At 38.9% G+C, this 22,809-nt stretch overlaps 2 protein-coding genes across 4 annotated transcripts in view; one reads left to right on the top strand and one right to left on the bottom strand.

Annotated features, from left to right (window-relative positions):
• The first annotated feature begins 4,446 nt into the window (after positions 1-4,446).
• Positions 4,447-12,021, top strand: LOC138012560 (guanidinoacetate N-methyltransferase A-like). Its single transcript, XM_068859366.1, has 3 exons — positions 4,447-4,505; positions 9,638-9,991; positions 10,998-12,021. Exons 2-3 carry the CDS (start codon positions 9,658-9,660, stop codon positions 11,363-11,365), a joined length of 702 nt encoding a protein of 233 aa, XP_068715467.1. The 5' UTR covers positions 4,447-4,505; positions 9,638-9,657; the 3' UTR covers positions 11,366-12,021.
• Positions 12,022-12,658: 637 nt separating this feature from the next.
• The window catches only part of LOC138012559 (CUGBP Elav-like family member 3-A), a 17,690-nt gene continuing 7,539 nt past the window's right edge, over positions 12,659-22,809 (bottom strand). Inside the window, exons 6-13 of one of the 3 annotated variants that reach the window (XM_068859363.1) lie at positions 21,572-21,736; positions 20,420-20,498; positions 19,404-19,619; positions 17,077-17,247; positions 16,036-16,107; positions 15,720-15,863; positions 15,493-15,626; positions 12,659-13,103 (exon numbers count right to left, since the gene is read on the bottom strand). In XM_068859363.1, the coding sequence (XP_068715464.1) occupies positions 15,499-15,626; positions 15,720-15,863; positions 16,036-16,107; positions 17,077-17,247; positions 19,404-19,619; positions 20,420-20,498; positions 21,572-21,736 (975 nt within the window). In that variant the 3' untranslated portion in view covers positions 12,659-13,103; positions 15,493-15,498. The remainder of the gene's footprint in view (positions 13,104-15,492; positions 15,627-15,719; positions 15,864-16,035; positions 16,108-17,076; positions 17,248-19,403; positions 19,620-20,419; positions 20,499-21,571; positions 21,737-22,809) is intronic. The other 2 variants (XM_068859364.1, XM_068859365.1) reach the window with 2 other exon arrangements.

Here is a 22,809-nt window from a genome sequence, read left to right as displayed (position 1 = left end):
ACTATGTCAATTTCATCGCAAACGAGTGGAATACTGAATGGCTTGATATATCAGAGATTTCCCAACTCAGTGGGTAGATTAAAAAATACAGCTTTCTTTTCCAAAACTACGCTTATTTGATTGAAAGTGTCTGATGCCTATTTAACTGTGAAGTTTGAACCGTCATAACAAAAGTTCCCCCCAATGGTGGTGTCACCGATAAAAGTGAAGTTAAGACTTGCGCTCTGATTGGCTTATTCGCTTTAGCGCGAACGGTTTCAGGATATGAGAACCAAGCTCTGATTGGTCAGATAAAGGAAAGGAATGTAGTTCGAAAGAAAGCAGCCGTTGTTTGTGTGGGGAGAAGCGTTGCGTGACCACACAAAGAACGACTGCGTAGGAGACTAAGGGCCGATTTACACGATACGATTTTGTCGCATGCGACAAGCTCACGACAGGCCTACGACATGACATTACGATTGTCGCAGCGTTTTAAAACATGTTTTAAAATGCTATGACATTTTTGCAGACGTACACAACAATCGTAAATCATGTCGTGGGCCTGTCGTAAGCCGTTGTCGCATGCGACAAAATCGTACCGTGTAAATCGGCCCCAAGGATATTCAAGATTTTGTGATTTGTTCCTTGGGACCACTGATGACATCATCAGTGTAAACACAAAAACTTTGATATCTCCAGAAGGATAGGAGATATTTAAAAAGTGAGAACACCATGTTTCCTTTCTTCAAAAGATCTTTCAAATAAGCCTTAGTTATTTTTTATTTCCTAGGCACTTTAAAAGGCTATAAAAGGCATTGGGCTATCGTAAACATTGACATTGACATGGGAATGAGTTAATAAGAAAGGTACCATGTAGAGGGCCATAGGTGCTTATGGGATTGATCAGGAGTATTTAGGACTGTGGCGGGCAGATTTTCGTCGTTCGGCGTCAGTTGGTCGAAGCTCATCAATATTTTTTCCTTAAGTTTTCGTTTTGCAATTTGCTATGTTGTAATGGTAGACGGTAGAAATGTTCCGGAACCTTAAGCTACACGGGTGCCTTTACAATAATTGCTGTTTAAGAGAAAGGTTTGTGACATGACCAATCCATATGTTGTAGTTAACTTCAAGCTGGTTGGATTTTTGTTTTCCTTTGTAATTTAACCCATGTTTTGAACGAGCAATGATTGAACGCAGACAAACTTAGAATCTAACTGGAATGAAATCATTTTAGTGTGAATTAGAGTTTGTCAACTACAACACCGACTGCAAGGGGCCTATTTAATTCCTAAGACTTCATGACCTCGTGGTAGATTTGGCGAGTAGGGGTCAATAATTTGTAGAGCCAAAGGGTATTCTTAACAGCTTGTACTTGCACAGGTACCAGGCGCAGAACGAGTTCTGTCCAAACGTCATCGTCCAATTCAAGTTTGTACAAATTAGGCTTGACTCTCTTGTACCAGTGTAGACGGGCAGCTTTTCTCCAACAAAGGATTGCACTTGCCTCAGTAGAACCTTTAGATTCAAATAGGAGTTCCCTTTCTCTACAAGTCCCACGAAATCGCCCACTTGGACTTGACAGTCATGTCCACTGCTGGGTCCTTCCTGTAGCTGGGTGGTATGATCGAGGTGAGATTTCGCATACTGCTTGGCCAAGTCTATCGCCATCTGTTTTTTTGTCGTTGGCAGTCAGTCCTCCTGCCGTATGTCCGTTGCGCCTGGGCCCTAGTGTGTCCAAGGGCCGCAGCTAGCTAATTTTTAAGAGTATCGGCACAGTCACTGTGCAAGAGAGCAAAGGAGTGAGTGTTACGAGTAATTAACTAACTACAGCTGTAGTTTTGTTTTCAAATCCCCCTATGCTTAAGACTATACGGGGGAATATTACAGCGACAGACAGAGATACAACAATATTAATCATTATTATTATTATATATCCGGGGCGAAGGGGGGGGGGGGGGGGGTGAAGAGGAATAATGGAGTAAGAATAACGGAAATTTTTTTCGTGGAATAATGGAATATTACCATTTTGTGGGGCGGAATAATGGATTAACTACTTCCTTTGGAACAACACGATTGTCAATTTTGGAATAATGAATGACAGTTACACTGTCTTCAATCTTAACGAAAATCTTGGAGCAGAAATAATGGAATAATGAACTCCGGATTATTCCTCTTCACCCCCCGAATATACCATACAAGCGAATAGTGCTTTTGGTCTGCACTGATTGGCTAGCTCGGAGTTGATTAGCCAAGTACTCTTCAGCATTGAGGGGCACGCGAGACTGTACAAATCCGATCATTTTTCACTTTGTTGAAAAGAATCTAGAGATTTTTGCGCCATTTATTCAACTTTTGTGGTATATACTTTGCAATTGTGGCTCGGCAAATATGCATGGTTCACCTCCACTTCTGTGAATAAATTGTTAATTATTTCCCTCATCATCATATAATATTACAAAATATCACAATACAGCGAGTTCATTGTGTGCTATAATCCTCATTTTGCAGAAATTATTTGACCTCAATTATGCACTTGTTAAATTAAAGAATGATGCTGCCTCGTAGAATTGAGTACCTGGCCTTTTAACCATTTTATGTGTCTATGTTTAAAATTTGAAAAAAAAAACAAGAATTTATAATTGCACCTTTGTGAGTAAGCCCAAGTCACAAAAGAACATCGCAGGACCTGCACTCCAGCCAATTTTCTAGTCAGACTATTTATGACAGTCTTGAAGTGCGCAGAAAAGGATGGGCCTAAATATCGATCTCCATGAAATCGAGGCTATATATATAAACCGGCTAGCGATCAAATTCCCTACCCCCTATGAGTGGTAATCAAATGTTAGGCTCCCGGGAAGACTAAGATGATCAAATTCCCTACCCCCAGGCAGGAAAAGGAGTCAAAAATGCCCGGGGTATACCCGGGAGGGGGAGGGGGTGTTGAAGTTTCAATAGACCACTTTACAGTTGTGTGCTTAGTTACCTGGCCTTTGAATGAAAGTGAGGCTGGGGTTGACTTTGCTTTGATAGAAACCTCACAGCTTTTCTTATGTAAAGTGACGTGTTAAGGTTGCCCTGTTGTTCTGACACAATGAGCTTTTGCCTAATAATAATAGGGCAACCGCAAACGTCACAATTATTCAAGATGGCAGTGCCTGCGAAAATTGCAAACAAAAATAGGCTATTCTAAAACTTATATATTTCGGATACAAACGCTTTCTTTGAAAACATTTTAGACTGATTTGACTATTTCCTGTGACTTATGGTTTTTTTTTGTTGAAGTGGAGGGTCCCTTTATGACAGCCTAGTGTTATCTTTCAATGCCTTTTTCTGTTTTGTTTTCCAGACATTGCCTTACTACTTTACGGACGATCTACACAGAAGATGGTGCAGTAAGAGGTCTCTATCGAGGACTGACTATCGACTATTTGACCACAAGTGTCCGTCATGTTTTGGGTTTATGAGCTCTCTCGACGGGTTCTGACAAGTTGATACTTATCAAAATCTGGTTTGATCAGAGCTAGCACTTATAAGAACATCTCACGTTTCCGATAAGGCTCTATCTACATCTACATTTATTAATTGACAACGCTTTCGCATCAAGCCAATATAAATTAATCAAGTGAAGCTATGATCTTCGCAGATATGAACGCAATTTTTACAAATGCGTAGAGAAGCCTGAAAAATTCAGGACTTCAACGGGGTTTGAACCCGTGACCTCGCGATTCCGGTGCGACGCTCTAACCAACTGAGCTATGAAACCACTGACATCTGAAAGTGCACATACATCTCAAAGCGCACTGCCCTCCAAATCTATCAAGCGTTGATCTTACCCCACTTTGATTATTGTAGCTCCGTTTGGGGCGATTGCAACTTAACCTTAAGTGATAAACTTCAAAAGCTTCAAAATAGGGCTGCCAGGGCGATTACCTGGTCCAATTACGACACAAGTGCCACTTTCCTTTTAAATTGGGATGATCTAACTACTCGCCGACAAAAGCTTAAAGCCATATTAATGTTTAAAACAATCAGTGGACTCACCCCAGCGTACCTCCAGAATTCATGCAGTACCCGCAGTACGCAATACAACTTAACAAACGTAGAGGCTAAACTTGAGTTGCCTTTGCCGCGCACAAATTATGGCAAGCGTGCTTTTTGTTATAGCGGAGCACTGTTATGGAATAGTTTGCCCATCAGCTTGCGAAAATCAGACTCCCTAGAATACTTTAAAAGGGAAACTGACCGACTATATAGTAGGTGCCGGTCGGGCTCCCACACGGCAATCATGTAAAACAGTGTACATTTTAGTTGTATTGAAACTTTTTATTGTAATATATACTGAAGATTTTACCGTTTATAAATAAATAAATAAATAAATTAATTAATTAATTAATTAAGTAGAACACACCTCCGTGACTAAAAGGTAGCTACCCGCCGTCATATTGAAAGCCGAGAAGACCCTGGGAAAGAGGTTGCTCGTCTGTACGCCGGCCATCTTGAAATTGAAGACGACTGTTTAAATAGAGGTAAGCACTACTTCTCACTACTCATTTTCAATGTAAATTGATGGAACACCTTTCTTTGTGGGGACTGTGTGGATTGTTGATAATATCGACTCGCTTTTCGTCAGAGAATCAAGCGTTGGAATTCTATTAAATATTTTCTATCCATTGACTAGGAGAATACCTCTCTTAAGGATTACGAGCGCCTGTAGACCAGGGATATTACTTTCCCAAAGTGCGGATATTTGGTCTGATTTGACCAAATTTTGGGGCCCCACGGTGGGGATTTTGACGAAAAATGCTTCTGAAAAGTCAAATGCCCCACATATGCCCGCTTTTAATTACCCCCTCGGGATTAAAGGGAAAGTACGGTCTAAGAAAAGTTTCTCTAAATTACGAAAACTTTTCCGCAGGAATTCGAAAATAATTGCCGTTTAGTCCAGTTCCCTGTTAAAATGTGACAAGAGCACTTTGAAGTTGCCTCTTCCGTGACTTGGAGAGCGCTATCCACAAACGTGTTCGTCCTTACCAAGTTCTTCGATCCCCGATCACTTTCTCATTCTTGTGTGACCTTTCTGCTTCGAGAAATTCAAATGTAAGATGAACTATGGTAAACAGTCTTGTCACTCCGGGTTCAATACGTAGTCACTTAATACTTGTAGATTTTCTAGTCAATCAAACTAGGCGGCAAAAATCAGCTATAGCAAATGTAATAGACAAAAACCTTGAACATGCGACAAAGAAATATTGGACAAGCGTACCTTTCACTTTCTTCCTTCAGCGACAGCCGTCTTCGATGCTTCAGCAAACGTATTTGTTTGCTTTCACACGGGGAAGCGTTTAATTTAGAATATTAAAGCCGACGAAACTTTCAGATGTTGCTCATATTATTACACTCAAGGCTCATCAACAAACACCGCTGTTGGGGTGTACGCTTTCGATGGGGATCAAACTAGACACACGTCTAGACTTGAGAACACGTATAAAAATAAAAAAACCGAAGCTTACACCGGAAAATTAAAATTTAAAGAAAAGTCGGCCGGCGAAAATAAATCGTGGATGGATTCCTCAAACGTGAGAACCTGACTGCTATATTGTCTGTTCGGGTCTGTCATTTTACCGAGGAGGACTTCAAGCGAAATTTGAAATTGTGATGACGAACATCATTGTCGATATAAAGAGTACAGACAACGCTGAATCACTTTCGATTTGTTAAATAGACGACTTTCACTGTTATGCGCTAATAAACATAACTTGAAATGTGGTTAAATTTTGTTAGCAGTCAGAAACTACTGAAACGATTTACTCTTACCATTTGATGGAAATATATAAATCGATCGTTTGTTTTGAAGTTGTAACAGGGATCTCGTAGAAGCCACGGTAGACAGATTAAACTTGATTTCTAGGCATTTATTTCATAGCAATGAGCGCGGAATAGCACTGCAAGCTCTCTTTCGCTTTGTAAAACTCCTGCATATAACTCAGTTTACAGTCAAACCAAGTGAAGCGTACCCCTCAAGATTGCATTAATGAACTGATTATTTGAAGCTTGAACCCGCTAGTCGTTTCAAGAATGCAATAATGAATTGATTATTCGAATATTGAACTCGCTCGTTCGATCCAAGAATACGGCTAACGGGTTCCGTTTCCGAAAAATCGATTCAGTATTGCATTCTAGAAAAGACTAGTAGGTTTGAAACCTACTAGTCGCAACAATGAATTGATTTTTCGAAAACGGAAGCCGTTAGCGAATTTAGCCGTATTCTTGGATCGAGCGAGCGAGTTCAATATTCGAATAATCAATTCATTATTGCATTCTTGAAACGACTAGCGGGTTCAAGTTTCAAATAATCACTTAATTAATGCAATCTTAAGGGGTACGCTTCACTTGGTTTGACTGTAACGACCACGAGGTAAGTCTGTTGAGAGGTGGAGCCAATATCAATACAATTTGGCCTCTGCATTAAGATTCAAGTCTGCAAAGTATTGCTCTCCTCGAGAAATACCAAAAGGCAAACTCGCTCTCCTCGCCGGTGTGTTTTCGAGTACATTTGGTCAACCGGAGAAATCCTTGACTATTGCCACGTCATAACATCGTTTGCATACACAAAAACAAAGATGGCGGATTTCAATTTGAATTTGCCTTTGAACCGTTCCGGTTATCATTACCTGATTTCATACGGTGGAAGCTGGGCACTAATTACTGATTTCTCCTGATCACGTTTATTGAAATCTTGGGAAAAGAGGGAAGTATTGCATTTCCATCCAGCTGTTGGTAGTGGAATCTCCTATCTCGAAAGGGCTGTCGCCTTAAAGCTCTTCTTGACAGAGATTTTGTCGAGCAAAGCCGGGTCATCTCCAAATAATTTTTGTAACAATCAGTCCACTTTTAGTCCCGGAGACTATTACAAAGCTCGCCCAAGTTTTTTGTGTTAAGCGATTCAAGACAATCATCATTTATGAGTTTTTTAAATGCTGCAAAAACCATTTTGGGCGAGTCTTCTTTCATATTTCCGCCATCTTTTTTCACTTCCGGCCGGCAAAACCGATAGCTAGTGCCAGGCTCCCACCGCATGAAATCAGGCAATACATAGCCAAAAATTTGGCTTTATCAACGGAGTTGATAATGTGAATTGGCCACCGTACAGAGATTCTAAAAGCTGACGTTTCGAGCGTTAGCCCTTCGTCAGAGCGAATCGAGGGATTATGGGTTACGTGTAGTTTTTATAGTAGAGTAGGAGCTACGCTATTGGTGGTAACATGGCAACGTGAAAAGTAGGAATATATTAGTTAAATGAAAAGCGTTCGTTTTTTAACACTTTAACACTTTTTCGATCAACGCACTGTCAAAGAACCTAGCTCGGAAACGCTCCTCCGCCTTGCCGAACTAGTTTTAACGCTTAATTGTTTTTCATTCGCCGGCAACTATTACAAACAAATTAATGGTGTAGCGATGGGCGCAAGAATGGGACCTAGCTATGCCAATCTTTTTGTAGGATATGTTGAACACCAATTTTTTAGTCAGTACAACGGCCCCAAACCTGAACTCTACGGCCGTTACATCGACGACTGCATCGGCGCTATTTCATCCAGCAGAGAAGAACTCGATCAATTTATAACCTCCGTCAACTCTTTTCATCCGGCTCTTAAATATACCTGGGAAATTTCGGAAACTTCATTGGCTTTCCTAGATATCAAAGTTTCTATTAGAGGCAACGTGCTATGTACTAGTGTGCACTACAAACCTACTGATTCACACAGTTATTTGTTGTATTCATCGTCACATCCATCACATGTCAAGAACTCCATCCCTTATTCTCAATTTCTTAGACTTCGACGTCTATGTAGTGATGACTCCGATTTTTCCAGCAAATCAGAGGAGATGTGCCAGTTCTTCGAAAAACGTGGCTATCCTGTCTCTGTGGTCAAAGCGGGCCATTATCGCGCCCAACAATTTGATCGACAGTCGTCACTACAAACGTCACAGAAAGATAAGAATGACAGAATTCCATTCACCCTCACTTTCCATCCTCATAATCACGCAGTCAAAAGCATCATTCTTAGTAATTTTAAATTACTCCAAAATGATCCCGAGACTGGTAGAATCTTTTCGCAACCTCCACTTATTTCATTCAAACGCGACAAAAACGTAGGCAACTTTTTAGTTACAAGCGCGCTCAAAACCAACGAGCAACCCGGCACTTTCAAATGCGCGCGCTCACGATGCAAAACTTGTCTTTTCATTGTTAACACTAGCAAGATATCGGGACCTAAGCGATCTGTTAAGATCACCGATCGTTTCACATGTACCTCCGCAAATGTCATTTATTGCATAACCTGTACGTTATGCAATAAATTATACATTGGTGAGACAGGTAGACGACTAGGTGACCGATTCCGCGAACACCTTCGCGATGTTGAGAAGAATGACAAGGATGCATCTAAGCCAGTCGCTCGCCATTTTAATCTGCCTAACCACTCCAAAAAACACATGGCTATCTGCGGCCTTTCCCTACATCTAGGTACGACGGAAAGCCGCAAGAATCTGGAACAAAAATTCATCTTTCAAATCGGCACCCTTAATCCTCACGGTATTAACGAACGCTTTTCATTTAACTAATATATTCCTACTTTTTACGTTGCCATGTTACCACCAATAGCGTAGCTCCTACTCTACTATAAAAACTACACGTAACCCATAATCCCTCGATTCGCTCTGACGAAGGGCTAACGCTCGAAACGTCAGCTTTTAGAATCTCTGTACGGTGGCCAATTCACATTATCAACTCCGTTGATAAAGCCAAATTTTTGTATACTACTTCCCCACCGACGCAGCACCACAGTTTCTTTAGAAACTACCCCTTCATTCAATACCTAGCCAACTCTCCCGGTTTTCCCGGGAGTCTTCCAAGTTTTTCATCAAATCTCCCGGTTAGAGCACCAAATCGCCCGGGAAATACCTCCCGTGGTCTTTTTCAACATTTTTACATTAATTTAGTTATCTTCGAGATGTCAAAAAGGAAAATAAAACAAGAACTGGATTCTAGTGCTCTCATTTGAGCTGTTCTGGTTTTGATATAGGCTACATTTAACAAGTACCGTAATTGGTCAGAAATCAGCCAATCAAATTGCACAATGCGTGGTAGAAAGTGGGAACGGTTATGGGAACGATAGCAATTGCTGTTCTAACCGAGAAACGTCGGGAACATTCTAGACTTTCGAAAAGTCCTTCGTCTAGATAAGTCTAGGAACATTCGGAACGCCTTTGGGTGATTTTCGAAGAGTATTTAGATATTGTCGTAAATGACATTCTTGCAATCACGGCAAAGATTTTTAGATGTCTCCAGATTTTTTAGACGTGCCACAAGTCGACCTCACGAAGTCGCGAGAGGTCGACCTTCGTTCCGCGTGTATCTAGACGAAGGACTTTTCGAAAGTCTACAGATTTTTGTACTCTAGGGGTTGGAAGGTATGCGTTAGGTTGGCTATTTAAACACATTTAGTCCAAATAAGTGGTCAAGTATGACTATTTAATACAGCTATAAAGAACTTTCGATTCCGAGAAACTTTTTCTAGACCGTACTTTCCCTGTAACATTGATAGATGCATTAGCAACGAACGTCAAGGAGACTGAACCTCTTGCTTTCACTTGCTAGTAAAATATTCACGAAATCAAATGGCAGCGACCAAGATATTTAACTTGGGGGAAAACTGCAAGCCGTCGTGGAAAGATGCCACCGCAGATTACGATGAGACAGACGAGCATTTGACAATTATGGGTAAACCTGTGATGGAGCGATGGGAAACACCTTACATGCACAAGCTCGCATCCATAGCAGCTTCAAAAGGTGGTCGAGTTCTCGAACTTGGCTTTGGAATGGCAATTTCTGCGACGAGAATTCAATCATTTCCTGTTGAAGAACATGTCATTGTTGAGTGCAACGACACTGTCTTTAAAAGACTGCAAGCTTTCGCTAAAATGGCCACCCAAAAAGTGACGCCATTGAAAGGTAAGCAACGTGTTCAGGACATTCAAGAGCGGTCAATGGAAACCCTGGACCGAGTTGTTGTACTAATCCGCGATGAAATAAATACCAACCCAGGTTGGAATTTTGCCCTTCAAAAAAGCCGTAACAGTGTAGGCGACAAATCCCCTGGAAAATCGGTGTAATCAGTAACCCTTAAATAAACTGCAATTCATGGATGCTTCCCATTAAGCCAAAATTTCCGGAAATTTCGGTATGAAGTCAAATGGAAAGGTCCCTTTCGGTTCGGTCCGACGGTGGTCCTCTTTGACCGGTCTCACCGAAACGTGCCGTTCCTTTCACAAAAGTTCTCGTCAAGGGTCACCCAACGTCAATTTTCGGAAAAAATCTCTTCGGAAGACGATTTTGAGGTCGAGAATTTTCGGAACATTTGTTGTAAAATTCCTTGCTTGCCTGCCTGTCCTAGGATTTTCGAACATCTAAAACATGGTATAATTGCACATTTTTTTACGGATTGCTACCCTAAAAAGGTCACCTAGAATTATCGGGAGCCTTTTTTCTGGCTGAAATTTTCAAAAAGGTAAGTCTTGATCCCCATTATTTTCAGATCACTAGACTTTCAGCCAGGGAATCCGAACAGATGAAAAATTTTAGGGGATAAAAATATGCCCCTATCTACCGTTTAAATAATAAAATACGTTTAACAATGCTATGTTTAAGTGGTTTTGAACTATATTCGCGTTGGGTGCCCCTGTCTCGTTTTCAATCGCACTTCATTGTGAAGAAACGAAAATTTCGGTTGAAACGTAAATGGAACGCTTCGATCAGGTTGGAAATTGACCAGCGGGTCTAATTAAATATAAGGATTTGTAGGAGTTTATTCCCCAGAGCCTCGAGATGATGCCTTTTGTTTTGGACTGAATTTTAATACATCGAAATTGGTCTATTGCAATGGAAACTAGCGAGGTTGTGATGTTATCATCCTTATATTTGAAGTATAATCATTGTGGCCCATGTTTTGATCAACCAGGTCTATGGGAGGAAGTTGTTCCCACGCTTGATGATGGGTCATTTGATGGTATCTTGTACGACACATATCCTTTGAGTGAAGACACATGGCACACACACCAATTCAACTTCATCAAGGATCATGCATTCCGCCTTTTGAAACCAGGAGGAATTCTCACATACTGCAATCTCACTTCATGGGGAGAGTTGTTAAAAACAAGCTTCAATGATGTTGAGAAGATGTTTGAGGAAACACAAGTCTCAGAGTTACTTAAGAGTGGTTTCCTACGAGAAAACATATCCACTGAAGTCATTGAAGTTGATGTGGATCCCAATTGTCGCTATTACAGCCACAAGAAAATGATTGCTCCAAAAGTCATAAAGCAGTGAACTAAGGACTTAACTGCATTGTGTCTGTAACTGACAGCAGTGAAAATTAATTAATTGATCTGTTATTCAATTTTACCTCAGTTTTCAAGTTTTCCTAGGGGAAATCCCTTCATACATTTTTTTTTCATTTCCATGCCCCATTAGGTTCTTTTTGCTAATCATGTCAGGTCCCACAGAGCTCTTAACCTCTTATTTCCTTGGATTTGTTGATAGGCCTCAGATTAATGGGCTTGTTTCAAATTCTGTGAACAAAAAGCAAATGAGTCGAGGAAATAATTTGCATTTTCACAAAAACTGAAAATGACTTCCCTAAAACTTAACTCTGTCTTGATATTCTTGTGCAATTCAAAAGAAGCCTATTGTGTTTGGGATCTAATCCAAAGGGCAGTTGTAACTGCTTCTGTTACTAAACTTAGGTCACTTTCCACTTACCCTCATTCACTTTTTCCCATCACTCTCTTCTATTCAAAAGCTGGATCACTACAAAAGCACTTTTGAATGCCATACACGTGAATTCCCTAGCCCTAACCCTAACAATACATGCATTTCTTGAAACACATCCATTTGGAACTGTGTTTGTTCTTATGCAGAAGCTGATACTAAAATTTGACGTGTAAAAACTGTAACTGAATAAATCATGGTTGGAAGCGTGATGGAGATTGCTGGCTTAAATTTTTATCCTGTCAGTGGTGCTAAATCAAGGCATTTCTTTGCCAGTCTTCACTCAATTAACTTTATTAACACCACCTGGTGTGTGTTGTGTGTTCCAGTGAACCTTGGTGCAATTTCAGATAAATGTAATCCACATCCACTTGTTAAATTTTATCCAAGTTATAAACCTTTCCTTTACAACAGAAAGGGGTTGTTTTGGTTTAGATGGAGGGTTGAACTTCGTGAAAACATCCTTTTAAAAAAAATCCAATATAGATGGCACACATGGTTTGAGAATTCTGCTCCAAAAACCTCGTCAAACACTTTCATTAAAATAATCGTAAAATTTAATAACAAATAATCACATATCATCCTGGGTGTGTAACAGATGGGTTGTGCCAACTTTTTCACAGGTCCTATGTAGCAAGAATGAAGTGTGCTTTGGCAGAGAGTAAGGTGACTGATTTATATATCTTCCTTTTTTTTTTTTTGATAATATCCATGACCAAGTAGTCAAGTCATTGTATTATCTCTACCTAAGCACTTCATCTGTTTGGCACCCCCTTTAAAAAGGAAAATGACAAAGAAATGTGTTATTCCCACAATATACTCCTTCCTGTCTCCCACACAAGAAGAAACAACTTGATTATTAATGTCTTTTATTAAGAGTTTGGCCAGCACCAACTCCACCTACAATTACAGGTTTTTACAAAACCAGAACATAAACAATACTATTAACACACCAGCGCAAATACTTTGACACCAACGTGAACTACGTTCTATAAATAGTAAACAATGAGCTGGCCTGACAAAGATGGACTGGCCACAAGACAGATAAAACACTCCAAATAAAGGCTTGCTTACAAATACCCGCTGGACAACATGCACCAATATTAGTAATATACATGTATACTGACGTGATAAGTAACAACCACGCAATGCTACTTAACAGTGACATATTACTGCATCCCAACACCAACAGTGACGGAAAATAGAACAAGTGACGTCACCAACTGTGGTACACACACAAGCACAGGTGCAACAGGTCACCGCCATGACGACGAACAAACGTACACAGTCAAGTGATCTAGGCAAGACAGAGACAAGGAAACAAGTTAGGGGCATTGATGTACAAAGCAAAGAAACAAGCACTCACTACAGAAGTCTCAGTGGAGTAAAAAGACCAGTCACAGACTTTCCAAGATTATTCTCTGTACTATGTTTGTGGAGACAGTAATAATTATTGTCGGTTTCTGGATTCTTCACATGGTCTGTCCCTAGAAATAGTCTGATCAAACCCGATGCTGTGGCACTCTAACTTTATATAAGACGTGGATTCTTCACAGGGTCTGTTCACAATTAAAAGCGCTATGGATGCATGCATCAATTCACATATTGATAGCAATGCAACAATGACAACTTAAGAAAGTTCCGTAATCTTTTTGGGGGAATATGTGCCTGACTACAACTAGCACAATCATTCATGACCCTGGTAAATTTTAAGTCCAGTCCACCAACAGTCCTTTCAAGACCACAGACACCCACACAATACTTCTACATGTAATAAATTTTAAAGAGAATATGAATAATTGAATGAGCAATGGAATTCAAAGCATTTTTGACTGGCTCACTACATCTCTGTTATCAGCTGGTATACTGTATGACTGCACCAAATGCTGTCAAGCACCAAAATTTGCTATGGGAAGAGAAGTTCAAGTATCCAACATGCAGAGGTATTATTTCCCATCTCTCGTGGAATAAACCCTTTTGTTATATAGCTGAATTTTTCCCTGGTCCAACAGTGTGCGCTCTCATTGGTTACTTCGAGGTCATGACATCTAACAATAAAATTGTTTCCCGCCAAGAGTCTCTGAGCGGGCAACAGTACAAAATCTATGACATCAGAGTGTAACAGTGCACTGTTACCTGCGAATGTTGACCGACGACAGCCGTTGCTGTTGCACGTTTTTCTTTTTGTGCTATGTAACAAATCACTTAATGACTGGTCCCAAGGGAAACAGCTCATTTTCTTTCCCTCGGCTGTGCCTCGGGGAAACAGTGAGATTCTCAGGAAACAAAATTACCGGTAACTATTTCCCTCGGGACCAGTCATTAAGTGTTTATTGTTAAAGGGCGAGTATGTTGCACTATTTTTACCACACTGAAAATCTAACGGACACTGTTCTGTTGACAGCAGCTACAAAAATAAAGACAAAACTTTTAATGCACAGACTATCTTTAGCTTCTTTTAGCAACAAATGGCTAAAGAAAGTGTTTCATGAAAACTTGAAAACATGGGGTGAACATTTTACAGTTTTTGTCATGCAACTTGAATGTATAGCATCAATAAAACAGAAGTTGGGTGACCCATCTGTTCTACATTCACTTGGATCATGCAAGACCATGTAAGAAATACATGTAAAGTTGGAAAGGATTTGGAAGCCATGAAGGTGTCTAGAGATTAAGTTTATTGAATATTGACCATAAAATCATTACAAATTCCATGAAAGTGTCCCTATAAATAGTGGTATAAAACAAAACGCTGTGGTACTCTGATTCCATATATTAGAGGTGAATGCCCAATCCACATGGTGCAGAGGAAGGACTGGTGAGAGGTGCAAGCTATTATCAACCCTGCTTCAAAATTAAGCTTTCCATAAGTAAATTTAATCAACTTATCTTGGACAAGACTGAAGTTATTTTTCTTCAGTGATGAGACATCAAACTTTTCTGAATTTTGAGATTGCTTTGTAGAGAGAGCATAGAAAACTCATTTAATGAAACTGCAAAACTGAAAACTGAAATCCAAAGACTCTCAGCAAAAAATCATCCCAGACAATGAAACAACTTGAACAGTGTTTTTGAAAAACAAAATTAACATCGGATAGATGAAGAAAATTCAATCAATTCTTTATGTCCAGTTTTAATCCAAATTTTGCCTTTCAGCTGAGGAAACTCACCTTCAGAAGAACATAAATTATTGTGACAAAACAAATTCAGATTTGTAAATAACTAGGTACTGTCTTTTCACAAGACTATGCTATGAAAATTAATAGGCCACTTTGGAAAATACCATAATACCCTTTGTTTATCCGCCCAAATTTTGGATAGGCATTGTTTTTGTTTTCTCTTGGGACCATTGTAAGTCCCAAGAGAAACTGGAAACAATGCTTATGCAAAATTTGGGGGGACAAACAAAGAGTATTATGGTATTTTTCGAAGTGGGCTATAAAATATATATATTTGCTACAATTCAGATTTCACATGTGGATCTTTTCAAGTCTACACCATCATGACATTAAACTCCAACACAGGAGTGACAGATGGAAAATACAATTCAAGAGACTCAAGAAAAAGACAATGGGGGTCTCTTACAAGCATGACCTCCAACCACCAGAGGGTGCTGCATCCCTTACCATCCCATGTCCTACATGGTTTATCAAACTTATCTCAGACAAGACAGTTAATTGACTCACCAGATATTAGTAGGGTCTGTTCGCATCTTTGGGTCTCTTAAGCTGCACTTTTAGTCGTTTTGTCCCAATCTGAAAACCATGCATGGCCTGTATAGCTGCTTGGGCTGATCCTGGGTTATCGTAACTTACAAAACCTAAATATGGCAAATATGAAATCAAAACCAAGAATTGAAACTTAATCAATGGATTTAAAGACAACCTAGAGAAAAGAGGCATATGCCACTCACCGAAACATTTGCTTAGATTTGTAGCTTTATCTATGAAAACTTTTGCACTTAACACACTGCCAAATGGTAAAAATGTCTGCATCAAATCTGCATCAGTGAATTCTTGAGGTAAGTGATAAATAAATAAATTAGCTCCCTCAGGGCCTAAAAGGGAACAAGATATAGTGAAGTAAGTTGCTGCAGTAGTTATGGCACTGGACTTGTTTTGTGTGTGCATGCCAGTAAATCCCAGAAATGCTCCTCTAAACATGAAAACATTATCCTTCAGTGGTCCCAAATAATTTGAAACATGAAAACTTCTGCAGTAATATATTACCTTCCTTCTGAGGTTGTCTTTGTAATTGTTGCTGTTGAAATATGGCTTGACCGTAAACACCAGGAAATGTTGCTGCAACGAAACAAAACAGTCACCATCATCATCGATACAAACAACTTAACATTCGAGTGAAGTACATGTAAGTGACGGTTGAGTGAGAATTTCCACACTACATTTTTCACTTTATTAAAGTTAAGTGCATTCTTTTCAGTACAACCCTTTCCAATGAATCAATCAATCTTAATTAGTACTTTTAACAACTACATCGCTACGTGGAGGTTGAATGGGTGCCTGAGATTTCCTGGAGCTTCTACTATTGGCAGCCAGCTCCAAGATGGAGACTGCATTGATGGCTGGCAAAACATGACAAACTACGGTGTAGCCCTGGGCCCCATGCCCCAGAGAAGACTATGGCACCAGTCACACTGATAAACACTGGAAAGTAGAGTGGGAGAAAAAAGGAAAAAAAACATTTAATAAACACTCCACACAAAAATGCTCTTTCTTCCTGCCACACCAATAAATAAGCTCTACAACCAAAAGCACAAGGAATCTGAGGCATGCACAAATATAACACGATCACTACCAACAAATGAACAATAATTTGACCACAGTCGCTCCTAGTTGTTAACTCTGAGTCAGTTACCGTAAATCTTCATTTAACTTCATGATAAATTATAAATAAATCTACATTTACAATAACATCCTGTTTTGTTTGTTTCATTGGCTCTGAAAAGCCCCTATGGGGAGTGGTCAATTACATGCAAGTATGTTTTTTTTTTTTTTAAATGTAGGAATATTTGTTTATTTGGATAGCAAGACATAGAATTTAGAGCAACCTTCCTGGAAAAATAAGGTCTACCAGGTAGGAATGATTTGAGGAAGAGAAACTGACCAGTTTATGATACTGTGGATATCACTTTCCTCTGAGAGATTTCAAGCTATCTAATGCCAAATGATTGACTTGTCAATGGAGAAACTCTCCAGAACCAAAGAGGCAAAAGAGACAAAACAATGATCTTTTCTTGCTGTTAACAGTACCATTGTATTGTTGTATCCCAGAATAAGCTTGCGTGAGTGCATCTCCAGATTGCAAGTTTCCACCAACACTGGTTACACCCGTCATGTTACTGAGGCCAGGAATCCCCATACCAAGAGTTCCAGCTCCCACAGTACCTAGGCTTCCAACACCCATGCCAGAAACATTCATGCCTAAAACAAAAATCAAACAGATAAACTAGATCATATATTTAAGACCAAATTGTCTAACTCAATGTTGTACTTAATTCAAACCCAAAATGTTATATTCCAGGTATTTCCACATCACTTATGTGAATGCAACATTATAAATAATTAAATGCAAACACAATACCCAAAGAATCTTAACCCTGGGAGATTTGAACTGGGTACAACAATAAATTCATCGCTTTAGTCTAGTGAGGGTTCCATAATTTATTAAGGATAGGCTGCACTAAAAGTGGTCGTGATTTTCTTTCATTTTTGCATTTACACAGAAATAAGAAACTCAAAGTGGTTGCGACCTTTGGCTAGTTGTTTTACAGATCACTCCTAAATGATTAGTATGGTCGCTTTGGGGTCTACCGAGCTTTTGACAAACCATAGCAATTATGTCTGAGACTGTTTGTTTGTTTGTTGTTTATTTGTTTGAGCACTTTGAAGTATTGGCAGCTATTCAGCTGATGTAGACCTGCTATACGCACCCACCCATACACTCACAAAGGACAGCGACAACACCAGGAACTTCATTCCCGACTCTTCTCGAATAGTGTGTGGCTTCTTTAAGGTCCCATAGGGAACTTGTGAAGATGAAATATATTTGGAGACGGGGCCTACAGTTTATAGTCCTTATCCAAGAAGACTTGAAAGTCTAACCATTTGCAGATGAAATTACATGTACAAAGGCAGCACTTTCTCCTCAGTTATTATTTTTAAGACCCTGAGTGTTGGTCCAGTCGTGCTCAACCAACTGAGCCACCGTCATGATTAATTCTTTTGTTCCTTTTCATGTACTAGTATCCAAGGAAACTGTACAAACTGCACTGGTAAGTTAAACATAAGAAAATGGCATTTCATCAGGGGGAAAAAACAAGGCTAAGGTAACCAACAATCTGTTGAAAGAATAAGTACCCATCATAACAAGGTGACATCATTTAGGATACAGATATACTGTATTTATCCAGGTATAAGTCAACCACAAGTATAAGCCGACACCCTTTTTCCAAGCTCAAAATAAAATCTTTCTTCACTTTTGAGATTTTTTTATTTAAGTGCAACGGCCACTGGCATTTGTTTTATGGCATAACCTTGAGCTTTTAGCTCTTTAATCAGCTTTTGCCAATATACTTATCATCAATCAACTAATCCTAAAATACAAGGGTTACGTTTTTGCAAATGTCGGCCGTGTAGCACTTATATTTCAACAGAATTAACTATTGGAGGGTAATGTGCAGTGCTATTTTCTACCTATATAAGCCATGTGAGCATTAGCCCTAACAATGGACCACAATGGAATTGAGCCCACACGAGGGCAGAGAAGAAATCTGACCAGGCCCAATTCCATTAGTAGGGCTAACACTGAATGGTTGAGTAGAAAATAGCACTTAACATTACCCTCCAATAGTTAATCCTAAAATAGAATAGGAATAAACATCACCCAAAAGAACATGGATTTCTTTTTAACCATTAACCTGCACTTCATAAATATTCTTGCTCTTTGGCCATTTCAACTTAATCAAAAACATCAAACAAAGGTTACAAACATAATGATAAAGCGCATTAATTTTACTTTTGACTTGATGTTTTGTATGCTACATCACATCTTTAGAAGTGATGGTTCTTTCTGAAGATCTTAATGAATCACATAATTTCATAATTGTAAATATTTGTGACGTCACACTTTACCACTCTATTAGAGAGGTTTAGATTCTAGGACAAGAACGACTAAGAGTACGAGTAAGAGTACGAGATTTTCTCATAGAACAACAGTGAACGCACGCAAACCAGCATCATTTTGGCGGGAAAAAAGTGATACCGTCATCATTTTAGTACGTGGTTTTGCAAAAATGTTGTTGCGTCAAAACACTTCAACAGCACAATAGCACTTTTTTCAATAAGCAAGAGGACTCAGTTACCAGCAATAAGATTAACTGAGCAACCTATGCTGTCAACAAAGAGTAAGGTTAATCGACCGGATTACAAATTTTTAAACTATTTTCACTAAAAACGATCAAATCTCGTACTCGTTCTCCTCCTCGTCCTAGAATCTAAAGCTCTCTATTATGTTTGTAACCGCTGCTTGCTATATGTTTTTGATTAACCTGCACTTGTTTATCAATTCTATCTCTTACCAATACCAGTCATTCCTGGAACGCCTTGGACTCCAAGCATTGAAGAGGTATTAGTAGCACCACCAGTAGATACAGCATTGCTGTTCACCAAACCTCCTGTGCCACCTATTATGTTATTTTGTGAGGAGGACTGCTGTACTGCTTGATGCTGCTGTTGTTGCTGAGCTGCAAGAACCGATGCTGCGACCAGCGCACCCATTGTCCCAGGGGTCACTGCTAGAGAATTCATAAAATCAATCTTGCTAAATGATGTAGTGATAATTATTTGAAATATTGCATGTGTCACATGATCACACGCGTGCAAAGTTCTCCGCAAGGGGGTACACTCCATGAAGTCAAGCAATAATGATGATGATGATAATCATAATAACAACAAAAACAACTTCATTTTAGAAAAGTACATACCTAATATTACTAACATATCAATATTGAGGCTTAAGAGGCTCCTGAGTGTCAAATGCAAGCTTTATGTAATAATAATAATAATAATAATAATAATAATAATAATAATAATAATAATAATGGAAACTCGTATAGGCAATTAACAACAGGTTACTTGAAATTGAGCGATATACTTTTATTATTTACAAATGAATCAACTAAAAAAAAAATTTAGTTTTATTAAGTCTGGGCTATCCCAAATCTTATTTCTACAACAAAAGATAAAATATGTCACTCTAATAGCTAGATTTATCATTTTTTTAAATTATAATAATTATTATAACAGTGTTGTTGCTTTTTGTAAATGCCAATGTCATTCATCATTTCTAAGAACAAAGAGCATTCTTTGGAGAATAATAATAATAATAATAATAATAATAATAATAATAATAATAATAAAATGGAGAACATTAATTTTTTTTCATCTGAAGAATAGATTTTCCAAACAAATGACACATTAATATCATGTGAAGAAAATTGAATACTTAAAGAATCCAGATGAACAAAATTTGATCACAGAACTACAATAGTTAATCCTTTCTTAAAATACAACACAACAAAATACTGAGACCTACCAGGTCCTGTAACTCCTGGAATAACATTGAAACTGGATTGTAACGATCCTGCAGGTAGGTTAGCTTGCTGTTGAAGAAACTATTAACAATGATACACACTCAGTGGTATTAGTGTTCCACCATTATCACAAAATCTCCAACCTGCTTGAGGGCAGTAGATGTTGTTGTTGCCACAAAACACGTATCAGATGGCATATTGGAAGCATGTGGGATGGGTCTGGGCTGGGGTGGGGGAAAGGAAAGAGAGGGCAAGAATAACCCTCCCTTTCCCCCTCACTTTCTCACTTGTCCCAGATCTTCCACCCAACCAAAATATAGTGACCGAATTTCATGCTTGAAAAGACAAATTACCTTCTAAACTTCTGGCCAAAACTTTTACTTAAATGTATGGCTGGACACTTTGAATTGAAACTGACTAAAACTGGCAACAAAGCAACACGATGATGAAAATTAGGTTTACAAGGGGCTGTGTCACAAAATACATGTAGGCCTTTTTTCGATACACTAAAATTCAGCTTGAAAGAGAGGTTTAGATGACAAAGACAAAGGAAAGTGGATGATATGCAAATATTTTTCACATTCAGTCCGTGTTTCTGTTGATTTTGTTATCACTGCCTCACGATCAAGCTGAATATCTGATATTTCGAAAATGGCCTATTCTGGGCACTTTACAACACTCAATGCATGATTCAAACATCATAACTTCTCACTACAATCACACAAGAGAATAATAATAGTTTTTTAATTGCAATTTTGATTTCTGAAAATGTTGTATAATAACAAAGAACCATTGGCTTCACTTTCAAGAAATATCAAAAAATGTATTCTATCAAAAGGTACACACCCACTACCAGTAAAGCTTTTACGAGTGTCGCAGCTACCGGAGAGCTGTATTTGAAAGTAGAGATTGCCAGATAAACACACAAAGTAATTTTACAAAATTAACTACATAACTTAGTGCTATGAATGTAACAATGTTATTGGTGTGGGATGGATTGGTGGTTTGTACGACTGATGGACAGAGATACATGTACCTCCTGAAAGAGGGATAGGGGGGAAATCTTTACACTGGAGAAGAAATCACTTCTCTCCATCCTTGAGTACACATCAAATTTTGTGATTAACATGTTACAGTAACCTTTTAACTCTCACCTGCTGACAGGCTGCGTTATAATTTGCATGTTGAAAATAAGGGAAACCCATTCCCAAGCCAATGTTCATACCCATACCACCAAGAGTAACCATTTGCTGCATCTTCTTCTGGAGTTTTTCTTTTTCTGTGTCTGCAAACTTAACAACTACTGGCGATGGACATCCCTGAAAAAAAAAAGAAAGCAAATTAATAAAAAGTGTTGTTTGAGAGGATTTTATGTTGCAGATAGCAGGATTCATATCTGTACAGTTCCCAAAGTCAGCATAGGTTTGTGCCCTTTCCCTACTACAGGTGTGGGAGTGAACAGGATCCAGGAAGATTTTATACCTTTATCATTTCATCTACAAATGATTAGACTTCCAAGTTTTCCCAGGTAAGGACTATAATGCCCTTAACTCACTACCCATGTTCATAACCTCTGTGGGAAATTCACCCATAAGTAAATAAATCAAATTGATTGACTCCTACGAGAGACACTTAATAGATTTTCCTGAGTCTACAGTGCTCAACTTTCAGGAAAAAACTTAGGGGCCAGCTGGCCAGCTCAAGTATTTTACTCACCAAAACATTTCAGCCCTTTGGGCCTTAGTCATTACAACAAATGAGAGGCTTCTGTAAACCGAAAATTAAAATAAAATTGTCCTAAAGATGCTGTTACACTGTGCCATTTTTCATGCAACTTGTCTAGCAACGTCATTGTGAGACAAGTTGCAAGAACCATCGCCCAATGTAACATACCTTGCAACAGCCAAAACATTGCCAAGACCAGTTGCAGAAACCGTTGCAACAAATTTTTTAAGCATTGTGCAATGTAACCTCTGTCCTGCAACTTGTTGCAACGGTTTGCAGTACCAACCAGTGAAAATTTTCCTTCAACTTCATGTGATCATCGAAATGAGACAACTTGTTTCTTAATGTGAGAACATTTGTAGAAATGGTGTTGCAAGACAAGTTGCACGAAAAATTGCTCAGTGTAACAGTGCCTTAGGTTTCAACTAAAGGCGTTCAAAGCATTTTCAAAGTGTATTAGAGACTTACAGATCTATGATGCGGTCATTGACAACAACGCAACGAAACAGAAATATCCTTGGTTAAAAGAGGAAAAATAATTGTGCTGCACATGCAGCATGCATTTCTTGCGGTACTCTGCACAAATCTGAGGTTTTGACAACATGAGCATACAAGAAGAAGACGCTCGTACCAATATATTTTTAGGATATGTCATCCACATTGAACA

Source organism: Montipora foliosa, chromosome 8 (assembly GCF_036669935.1).
Source record: "Montipora foliosa isolate CH-2021 chromosome 8, ASM3666993v2, whole genome shotgun sequence".
In the NCBI taxonomy this organism is placed as follows: domain Eukaryota; kingdom Metazoa; phylum Cnidaria; class Anthozoa; order Scleractinia; family Acroporidae; genus Montipora; species Montipora foliosa.
This window is presented reverse-complemented; position numbering and strand designations above follow the sequence as displayed.

Coding starts and splice junctions, on each gene's coding strand:
- LOC138012560 (XM_068859366.1), top strand. CDS start 9,658: ATGGCAGCGACCAAGATATTTAACTTGGGGGAAAACTGCAAGCCGTCG. Junction 9,992..10,997: donor AAAAGTGACGCCATTGAAAG/GTAAGCAACGTG, acceptor TTGATCAACCAG/GTCTATGGGAGGAAGTTGTT.